A 12,063-nucleotide genomic window follows, 5' to 3' on the forward strand; every position below is an offset into this window, starting at 1 on the left:
CTCACTCTCATGCATGTCCTTGATTTTTAGAGATCAAACTGTTCCCCTCTTCAAAAATAATTCTTTTTTTTTTTTAAAACTTGGAAGTCTAGTTTAGCAGGTTAGCATTTTAGTAAACTGATTTGCATGTGTATGTGTATACATGCAATTAGGTAATATTTCTGTTTCTCTCTTTCTGTTTTTTAATGTTTGGGAGAATTCTTTCTGGAAACATAGAAGCAAACCAAAACCTCTCAATTTTAATGTTATCTTTCTCATAATTATGAGCCTACCTTGGTATGAGAAATCCTTGTCTGAGGGCCCTCTCAGCAACTAACTGAAAATTCTTAAGATACATACATGTTTTTATAACATTTGATAATGAGCATAAGAACAGTTTTCCTTAGGTATATAAAATAGGTTTACAAATCAAATATTTGTTTATAATAAATCATAATTTTGCAAACTCCATATTCAGTTACAAGACCCCATATGGGGTCATAGCACACAGTTTAAGAAGTTGGGCTTTAGAGGAGCCACAGACCTCCCCCAATCCATGTAAAGAACCAAATGCAAAATAGGAGGGGGACTGAAAATAGACTAAAATAATTTTTAAAAAGTACATAAGAAAAAAGAGAAAAACAGCAAACGAGCTTAGAAATGAAAGAAAAGATAAAATAAAGAACAAAATCAAAAGGAATAAAAATAAAAAGAATTAAAAAAACAAAATGCAAAAGTGAAAAACAGCAGATTTATTTGAATTGAAGATTTAAAAAGAAGTACAGTGACAATAAGAAGACCAGTTCTATATAGACATAAGCATAAGAAAGAAGTACTTTGGCTTTGATTCCATGGTTTATGAATCTCTGCATGTGAATTTAAATATGAAAGAAAATTTTAAGAAAGAAGAAATTAAGAAATAAAAGTTCCTCCCCAAAAAATAATTGGAAGGAAAAACTAATGCCAGATTTACATAATGCATTTACAAAGTATGTAAAAATATAAGTGCAAAGTTTACACAGGGGAGGGGAGAGAGAGAATAAGCATTTATTAAGCACCTAATCTATGCCAGGCACTATGTGAAGTACTTCACAAATATAGTATTACTTGATCATAAACCACTATACACAATAAGAAATTCCAGGAAATTTACTATTTTTTTTATTATAAAGTCATAGTCATTGTGCTTCTTTATGAACTTAAAGGGGATGGTATAGTATGATGGAAAATAGGCTAGATCATGGAAAGAAGAGAATCAGGAATAATCAAAGGTTCATATTCTGCCGCTTAAGTCTACTAGCTTTCTGTCTAACCTTTGGCAAATCAGTTAATCTCTTTAATCATCAGTTTTCTTATCTGAAAAATAGAGATAATGCTTTTATTGTCAAACTTGGAAAGTTATTATGATACTCAAATTTCATAGTTTATATGAAATTCTTTGTAAAATGCAAAGCAGCATATGTCAGCTATTGTTACATTGGCAAATGAAGTAGCGTTGGAGTGTCAGCCCATTTATCATGACTCCAACATGTGAATCTCAGGTCCTCAGCAATAAAGTGAAAGTATTTTGTTGAAGGAGGGATACAGAATTTTGATTTCTTTGATATTTTGAATATCAAAATAGATATTCATGAGTGAATATTTGAATTGATGAAATATATAGATATCTGATTTTCATCCTGCTATTACTTGCATAATGTCTCCATACACTTCAAATGGTGTGTCAAGGTAACAGATGTAGGAAACATGAAAAATAAATTATTTTTCACTATTTCATTGCTAGTATTGAGAAATACAACAGTCTCTTAACTTTAATATTCTATATCTCTTCATTTTAACAGTGTTCTTTAAGTCAGATGAACAATTAAAAAAGAATACACAGTATTTTAAAAAAAGCAATTATCCATTTTATTTTGTTTACATTGCACTGAAAATTTACATCATACTTTTACAAATTCTTTTTTTCATAAAAATATACTTCTTTACAAAAGTGTATGCATTAATATAAGAGGAGTAGCCAGTTGCAGAAGAAACATTGTTTAAACAAGGTCTTAAATGTATTAACCTTAACATTAATGAATGAATCATTGTTATTGCAGTCATTTGAATAAACAAGAATAAATAACTGATGGCATAAAATATAAAACAGCATCCTATCAGTAGAATACAGTTTTGAGAGATTCATATGAATTTTCAAAACAATAGGTTTCAAAGTGGTTTGTATGAAATTCATTAAGTATTGTAGAAATCCAAGCAGCAGTCCTGGGTGAAATGATTTTTGGTAGGCACTCTGTATCATGGTATGAAAAGTTTAGATTTTCACAGAGTTATTATTCATATTGGAAAGGGAGAGTAACAAATAGTTTGCAGTGGGTACAGATTTGCAGCTAATGAAATATAACATGCCATGAAGGGAAGACAATGGCCCACTAAATAAAGAAACTGGGGTTATTGTATGGCCCATTTGAAAAGACTACCCATCAAGCTGAAGAATAGATTTCTTTCTATGAAATGGAAATCATTCAACCATGTCCCAAACTTTCCCATTAGGACAAGGAGTTGGGAAATTTTACTAATACAGCAATCCTTGATGAAATTGTGGCTTAAAAAAAGAAAAAAACAATCAGATTTCTATTGCTTGACCTTTATAAATAAATATTCTAATTATCATTGTTGGGAAATGAAACCAAAATATGTATTCAAACTCTGTGCATTTCAGTGATAATATGTATAATGTCCTTATTAAATACAGATGTAGTAAAATAATATTATTTATGTGATAATAAAATAGAAAATGGTTCTGATAGACACTTCAATATGGAAGTATTAGTGTATCAATATAATAGTTTATAACAGTTTAACATGTACTACTTGGTCTTTCAAAAGTGGGAACTTTAATAAGACAGTCATTTGGGAGTATTGTATAATTATAACTTTTCAAATTCATTTAATATGTTTTGTCAGGTTCTAAAAGAACAATAGAGTAAGAAATATCATACTACCCCAATACTCATTGATAAACTAATAATTGAACACTGGGGCAATGAATAGGAGTAGCATGATCTCATTGTCCTTTTAGAAATTATTACTGTCAACCTAAGACAGGAATGCTGATATAATACTGAGGAACTGAAAACAGTGGGAAATGAAACAAGAGCATAAAACCTTGTTTTTCAACTGTGGCATAAATTAATTCTATAAGCAATTTCAAGGTCATGTCATGATCTTCAAAACAAACATGTGGAAAATGATATTTTGGTTAACAAAGATGAATAGCCAATAAAGTGGTACAAAGTACATACTCATGGGATTGATGTAGCTCATGACTGTTAAAGAGAAGTCAGTGACCTATTGTCTCTTGTAAGTATAGCTCTTATTTTCTATCCTATATCTTTTTTTTTAACCCAGTCCCTCTAATATAGTTTATAAAGCACAGAAATACTGATAGTGGATGCTCCTCCAATATATGCAAATAAGTTTATGTTTTAGAATAATCTCCTTTTTTAAAAAAGCAAATAAACTGTGAGTAAGCACTCTCAGAGTGCAGCTGATTCTCTGTAAAATTCTCCATGGTAAACATGAAGAAGAGTCATGTTCCAGTTTATGAAAAAAAAAGAACGAAACAAAAAACACTCTTCTCTATCATTCCTCAGGAAAAGTTGACCCAGTAAATCCTGAAAAGTGTGCTTTAATTTGTTTAGCAGTGGCCTAAATGTGCACTGTATTGTGTTTCCATTTCCAAACTTCTGAAGAAGCCAAAGTATTAACACATTATACCATTGTGCAGACTGTGTTCAAGTTGGGGTCAAATCGTACTGCTTTCCCTTCGACTGATTTTGCATTGGTATCGTACATGGGGTTTTCAAAAGCTGCTTGGCCGTTGTTATTTTCGTGTACAGAACATCCAGTATACTGTGTTTTAGGTGCAGTCCTGTGGAAGAGAAAATGAGTTTAAAAAATTGTGACTAGTTGAAGTTTCCTCTACAAAAAATAGCAGATGAAGGGATAATCCACTAATATTTAGTCTCATTCTTTCACAAATAATTAAGTTTTTAAATAAAAGAAAAAAGGGGGGAAATGAGAACTTTAAGGTCATAGAGATTTATAATTTTTTTCCTAAAAATGAAATTCACAAGTACACACACTTGAGTCCCATATACACATATATACAATTAAAATGAATTATTTATTGTGGGTGACTAGTAATTTGAATTTAATTTTAGATATAATATCCAGTAAAATCTATTAACATATTTTAAGTAACAATTATGAGTAAAATTTGAGACTTGAAGATTATAGCTTTCTAAAGTAATAATAGCTCATTTTATATAATTGTTTATTCATTCAAACATTTATTAAACATTTACTATGTTCAACACCTTATACTAGGTATTATTGAATAAATGAATTTAAAAAATTAAAGAAAAATTAAAAAGTAAAGTAAAAATATTAAATGAAAAACAGGCCCTAACCTCAAGAAGCTTAGTTTCTCTAGGAAGGTGAGGTGTGGTAAAGTATACAACATATTTACATATAATTTAATTAAAAGTATTGGTAACATAAATGCAAAATGATATGGGAGAGTGTGTGATAACAACTGTTAGAATCAGAAAGTCCATTTGTAGGACAAGTATCTAGAATAAACCTTGAAGGAAGCTAGGGATTCAAATGCACAGAATAAATGATCCTTATCCAAATAATCACCATACTTTCCTCTTAGATTTATCATTTCTGCATAGGCAGAGGAGAGAGAAAAAAGCATTTATATAGTACCTAATACATTGCAGATATTGTGCTAAGTGCTTTATAAGTATTATTTCATTAGAACCTCACAATAACCTTGTTATTAGATAGGTTATGTTATTTATTCAATTTTTACAGAAAAGCACAGGTACAATTGCCCTTGGTAACATAGTTAATAAATTTCTTAAAACCAAGACTGGACTCGAATTCAATTCTTCCTATCTGCAGACCTGGAGAAGCACTACCCTTTACCATTTAGCTGCCCATAGGCAATTATGCTACTGATGCAAAGTACTCCATTCACCCTTTTTATTCATCTTTTCCTTTTAAGCAACATATATTCTCCCACTGCCATATTTCAGGTACAGGCTGTAGTTTACCAAATTTTAATGATTTGGACTTCTTTAATTTATTTTTACAAATATTCTGCTTTATAATAATTTAAAAGTAGACATGAAAAATACATATATAAAAATTGGAAACAAAGCAAGTATTTGCAAATGAATATAAAAAATCTTTAAGAATAGTGTCAAAGAGGCTAATTCTTAGGTTCTGAAACATGGGATAAATACATTAAGAAGTTTTTTTTAATATTTTAATATTATTAGGGACAATTAAAAACAAAAGGTAGAATTGTTGCTTAGGATGGATGGGAAGATGATGAAATCAAAAGTAGTGAGTAGACAATTTTCATTTTACTACTCTTTTGTCTATCAAGTATAGAGTCACCTTCAGATTAGAAAGGAGAGAATAAAAATTATTAATGAAACCAATGCAAGTTGGCCAAAGAGATTTCACCTAAAGTTACTCAGGTATTTCTGACATTAGTTAAAGTTCTACTGATGATCATGGTAAAATCTTGGAGAATGGGGAAGATATTATAGAGTCAATAAGACAAAAATTGTCAAGAGTTTCTTAAATGGGAAGAAAGCAGTTAGATAAACAGACTGAAAGACAGAATGAGTTTACTAAAAGACTGCTAGGCAGAATAGTTCAGTAGTTCTTCACTTTTTTTTTTTTTCAAAACGGGGAGCAAGGCAATATAATGGACACCATTAAATAGTTTGCTGAATGTCTTTCATGAGGTGGAAAGATACACACTGTGATAATATTGCTTCTAAAACAATGAGGGTTCAGAACAAGTTTACTGTTAAATGGGTCCTAATGAGTAATAATTAATGCCTCCGTGTCAACCTGAACCTTCTAGATTCTGGCCTTAGATTCCAGGGCTCTGATAGGTGATTTTTATCTCATTTATGGAATTTGACTTCTATATTAAGTCTTGACTATTTCCTGACCATGCCTCTGTTCCTATGCTGTCCTTGTATCTTCCTGCTCCCCTTTATCTGTTGCGATCTTCTCTTAGAACACAATCTTCTTGAAGGTAGGAACAGTACATCTGGTTTGTACTTGTATTACAAGCAATGCACACAGTGATGATAAGCCAGTTTTTAAGTGATTGTTGTAATATGAGAGCCACCTGCCAGTAGCTGCTGGAGGTCTAACTCAGACCTGTAGAATGGATCTCTTCATGTGAGAGAATGATGATGATATAAGGAGAATGAGAAGCAGTTGCTATTCTTTCACCTCCCTCCTCTTCCTTCTTGCATCCAATTTATTTCATTTCCAATCCACAAGGAACATCTGCTTAAGTAAAGGCTGCTTTGCAATTCCTTCAGGTGTTATAATTCACAGCTGTGGAGGCTTTCAGAGAACTGACCTCCCCCTTCACTTCTGCATGGTCCTTAACACTTGATAAATTTTAAATTAAGATAATTATAGTCCTTACTTCCCAGGACTCTTGTAAGGATCAAATGAGATGATAGATGTAAAGCCATTAACACAATGCCTGGCACATAAATAAGCACTGTGGAAATGTTGGCTATTAACATTATGTTAACTATTAAATGGTATGTTATTATATTACATTTGGCCTTCTTTAGTTCAGTGACTTTAACAAGTATTATAATCATAATTATATATGTATTATGATATATAATATAATGTACAATAAATATATAAAACACATATGGTAAATAATAATATATACAACATATATAACATAATATAATAATAAATAATAAAGACATAAACAGTACCTTTATCAAACTTTAAAATGAGATTAAATTGTGCAGTGTTACTAGTACATTGTATGACAAAAATAGATCTCAAAGAAATTAGAAGAGCAATCAGCTAGTATTTATTAAATGCTATATGTACTATGCTAAGCACTGACAATAATGATATGAAATTTAAAGAAGTATAAATCCCATATATGGGTTAAAAAAATCAATATAGTATGTGTGAAAAATACTCAGAAAGTGTTTAATGTGAAAAATGTTTTCTGAAATTCCGGATAAAATTTTAAAAAGCTAAAGTTACCTTAAGCTGTATTATTATATAAAAAGTGAGAGAAGTGACAGTACCATTGTGTGAGACCTAGTCAGGACACATTAGGAGTACTGTATTACATATTTTGGGAGAGACATTAAGAGATCAAAGTAGTGATAAATTTTGTATATTGGTATTAATTCTTTAGTTAGAGTTGGACTAAATGTCCCCTGAGATCCCATATAATTCTCTACTTTACACAAATGATTTTATCTAATGAGATAGGATGATGAAATGAAAACATTACTACTGTTACTATATTCATATATATGCTATAGCATTTGACCTGAATGTTTTTTTTGGTTTTCAAAGCTTACTTCATTGATTCTTATATCATACCTTTGACTAGAGTTGTCCTGCTTTTCTCCTTTTTTCTAATCATAAGACATTTACTATTATTTTACAGAAGTAAAATTTGGGAGGCTTCCTGGGTAAAAGATGTTAGTTGGGACTTTGCTCTTCTCTTGTGATAGAATACCCTACATTGCATAGCCTTTTAGGTGAACAAGTTTAAAACTACTCTTTAAGCCCTCAGGAGGCCACAGTTTCACATTTTAATTTTACTATAGTTTGAGTTATATTTTATTCTTTAAATAAAAGCCTTTTAAGCTATTTTAATTATTTTTACATTGTAAGCATTTCACATACCCTGTGATAAAAATGAAAAAGAATGCACATTCTAGAATGCTTAAAATAATAGCATAAAATTCTTTCAAAATTTTGATATTAAAAATTGCCTTTCAATTTTTGAAACTTGTTATTTACAATAGTTGCTTTTAAGTTGTGATAAAATGTCCTAACATCTCTTCTTATGTATTTTTATCTGGATTACCTTGACCAGCCTTCCTTTAACACATTTCTTTCCCCAAAACAAGAAATGACTTATTATATTTATTTAAATTTTCTCTGCAATTAGCACATATGTTTTGTCTTCTAAACTTCTTTCACTTTCAATAAATCAGTATCAACATCAAAGCATATCTGAGGCCAGAGGTACAACTTTCTTTTGCTAATATCTAAACAATGTAATCATTAAATTTTACACAGTTGGCATGTTTTAAAAAGTACAAAATATTTTGATTCCCTTTATATTCAAAACAATTTTTAAGTCAGGTAAGTGGCTTAGTAGATAGAGAAATGGACCTGAAGTCAGGAAAGCTGGTCTTTAAATCCTGCTTTATACACCTATTAACTTTGTTAACCCAAACAAGTCACTTAATCTCTGCATCAGTTTCCATGTTTTAAGATATATGAATCCAGATTGTCTAATTTCAAATTCATTAATTTCTTTTTCTATGTCTTAGCATGTTAGGCCTATATTTAATGAAAAGAGTGTAATTTTCTCATGCAGAGAAATAAAGAATAACTGGATAGAAAATCCAAATGCTTCCTCTTTCAGCAAAGTGAGAATTTGTAATATTTGCTAGAGGCAACCATTTTAAATTTGTACTAGGATGCTCTATTTCACAGTGTTTCAATGTTCAACTGGAAAAGACTCCACAAAGTTTCCCCGATCTTTCAGGTACATGAAGAGTATGCTAAATTTAACATTCATTTCATTTTACTTAGTACTTCCACACTTAGAGGTTGTGTATGTGTGTGTGTGTGTGTGTGTGTGTGTGTGTGTGTGTGTATGGATGGATATAAGGGAAAAGTATGTTAGAGATTGAGGATAGAAATGTGATTAATGATCTACTTATCTTTATAAAGGTAAAATCCAAACTGGCAAAAAAAAGATACCTACCTCTGTTTATAAAGGTAAAATCCAAAACCGGCAAAAATAAGGGCAAAGAAAGGCACAAGGATAGCAATGGCCACAGAACTACTATTGGTACCATGTGGTTGGTTGGTAGTATTAGGACCTTCTGACATGTTCAGTCCTACAAAAGAAAATGAAAGCTTGACCAATGTATAGTATCCTTTTACCCTAAAAGCTTCACCTGAATACTGACAATCATTTTCTGCTTGAATGATATTCTATCTGTACTCAAGCTATTGGTTTTCTTGTGTTTACATTTAGTATGTGTGTACTTTAGTACAAATACTTGTACTTATTACAGTTTCACTTAATATACAATTTAAATAAGTTTTAACCTAGTTTCAACAACTGTGTATACCATTATTTTCTATAAAGACATCTAAAACTAACTGTTCCCTAATCATTTTGAAAGTTTGTTTTTCCTTCTTGAAAAATAAACACATTCAAACAAATGTTAATTAAGATTTGATAAAAGGCTAAGTTTCTATTGTTTCTTTTAATTAAAAACTAACATTTCTTTCATTATAAACAAATAGTTCAGAGATTTGTGTTTTAAGGAGAAAAATGAAAGTATAAAAATTCACAAGGTAAAGGCTCACTTCAAAATAAAATTTATGTTTCACATTTTAGGCTAGAGATAATAGAGTGATGAAAAGAAGAAAAATAGATACTATCACCTGAGATTATATATAATATTGTATGCCACAGAAATTCTTAATAAATCTACTGGAGCACTAATATTAGAGTGTTTATGCATTTTCTCAGACAATTTTGGTAAATGAAAGTGACAAATCCAACTTGGAAATTACAAGTACCTTTCACCACAAAAAATCAGCATAACTGAAGAGCACTAAGCTATTTCAGAAGGGGGACCATTACTCAGTTATTTTCCCTTTTAGATACTATGAGCTTATTATCTAAGTGCCACTACATTACCTAAGCAGTAAGAAAATTGCAACAATATTCAAAGTAAAGGAGGGATTACTGCTCTTGAGAGACAAAATCAATTGATTTATTTTTTTAACATTTTTATCAGTTTCACATTTCCTTCTTTTTATTTGCTGAAGAAAAAGATGTGATGTTTATGAGAATTATGGTTAAAAAGTAGGGGTTGAACATATATATATATTTATATTTAATATATAGAATCCATGGCATGTTTTCTAGAATGTTCACAGTACAAAAGAGTTCAAATAAACAATTACCTAATCGCTGAAGTCCAAACTGTCCATAATCTTTACCCTGAATAAATCCTTGAAACACATAAGTTGCTCCATCAGGTTCTGCAGAAACCTTAAACAATTAAGGAGAGAGAAAATTAAATCTGGAAGAATTTTGGGGCCATATCTACTTTTATCTAATCTTGGTGAATACTTCGCTTTTATGCTGAAATGACAAATTCTGTGCAAAATTATTCCACTGTATATCTTAGCCTTAAGCAATATAGTATTTTAAATATTATTTTAAAAAATGATATCATTCAGAGCATAGAAAGAATATCTTATGGTTTTCAAATCCCTCTGAAATTAGAAAAATAAATCCCAGTGGTTAAATTTGTAAACCAGAATTAGAATCTAGGAATGTCTTGCTATAGAACTAAAAGCAATGGTTTCATGGGACAATATAGTGAGTCCCATAGCAGTTTCAATGAAAAATGATATTTTATATTTGTGTGGTACATTTTTTTCTAACTATTTATATATACATAATTTTATTTGATTTCCCAACAATCATGTAGAGTATGGGATAAATTTATTTTATTACCCTTTACAGATGATGGCTAAGTGAATAAACAATTATTAGTTACAAATAAGTTCTGAGATGTACAATCTGCTAAATTATGTAAACTAGGCTGTTAAGAAAGCACTCCTCAGAAAGGCCTGGAGACTTATACGAACTGATGCTGAGTGAAATGAGCAAGGCCAGGAGATCATTATATACTTCAACCGCAATACTATATGATGACCAATTCTGATGGACCTGGCCATTCTCAGCAATGAGATGAACCAAATCAGTTCCAATGGAGCAGTAATGAACTGAACCAGCTACGTCCAGCGAAAGAACTCTAGCAGATGACTAAGTACCATTGCATTGAATTCCTAATCCCTATATTTTTGCCCACCTGCATTTTTGATTTCCTTCACAGGCTAATTATACAATATTTCAGAGTTCGATTCTTTTTGTACAGCAAAATAACGGTTTGATCATGTATACTTATTGTGTATCTAATTTATATTTTAATATATTTAACATCTTTTGGTCATCCAGCCATCTGGGGGAGGTGGGGGGGAAGGAGGGGAAAAATTGGAACAAGAGGTTTGGCAATTAATTGTCAATGCTGTGAAGTTACACATACATATAACCTGTAAATAAAAGGCTATTAAAAAAAAAAAAAGAAAGCACTCCAAGCTTTCAATTATCCTCCTTTTATATGAGAATATTCCAAAATTAACAATTCCTTTGTGTTAAACTTTGCCGTCTGTATGCTTTACCCTTTTCAAACTCAAATACTCTTCAGAAATAAAGTCTTAATTACTCTTTACTGTGAATGAATTTATTAGATCAGTTTTTTTTCCTATTACAAATAACACTGGTGCAACATGAGGGTAAGGAATGCTTGAGGGAAATAAAGGATACAGTTTTCAAGGTAGGAGGCTTAGGGAAATCTGCCAAAAGCAAATTTCATCAAATTTATAATTTTGCCTGAAGCTATCTCTGACCAAGCTACTGACCTATCACTTTATTTACTATTGGGACTTCCAGATATGAAGATTATTTCCTGAGCTATCCTGTTCAATCAAAAGCAAAAGCCTGTCTACAAGTAGCTTTGACATGATTTCTTGACCATGCATTAATTAGTCTTCTCAATCCAGAATTCTCACACTAAACCTGATTTCTTTGCTCCTCCAGCACTGATTATAAGTAGAGAAAGTCACAAAATTGAATTGGTTATTTACATGTCCTACCTAACTTATCCTGTTCAATATTTCCTGTGTACTATGATCAATTCCTTATCTCACTCTCTCTCTCTCTCTCTTTTCCTCTCTTCAGGGGTCACCGATTTCATTTCCATCACCTATACAAATGTACCACTAAAGCACATTGAACTTATTTTTCCCCCTCAATACACATCTAATATATTATTTCGTTCATACATTTATGCAACTCAAGATTTGCTTTAAAAAAAAAAA

At 30.9% G+C, this 12,063-nt stretch overlaps 1 protein-coding gene across 2 annotated transcripts in view; it reads right to left on the reverse strand.

The window, feature by feature from the left end:
• Positions 1-1,647: 1,647 nt before the first annotated feature.
• Positions 1,648-12,063, reverse strand: part of CSMD3 (CUB and Sushi multiple domains 3) — a 1,575,929-nt gene continuing 1,565,513 nt past the window's right edge. Inside the window, exons 69-71 of one of the 2 annotated variants that reach the window (XM_031954893.1) lie at positions 10,078-10,165; positions 8,858-8,993; positions 1,648-3,910 (exon numbers count right to left, since the gene is read on the reverse strand). In XM_031954893.1, the coding sequence (XP_031810753.1) occupies positions 3,751-3,910; positions 8,858-8,993; positions 10,078-10,165 (384 nt within the window). In that variant the 3' untranslated portion in view covers positions 1,648-3,750. The remainder of the gene's footprint in view (positions 3,911-8,857; positions 8,994-10,077; positions 10,166-12,063) is intronic. The other variant, XM_031954946.1, reaches the window with a different exon arrangement.

This window comes from Sarcophilus harrisii, chromosome 1, assembly GCF_902635505.1.
Source record: "Sarcophilus harrisii chromosome 1, mSarHar1.11, whole genome shotgun sequence".
Taxonomy (NCBI): Eukaryota; Metazoa; Chordata; class Mammalia; order Dasyuromorphia; family Dasyuridae; genus Sarcophilus; species Sarcophilus harrisii.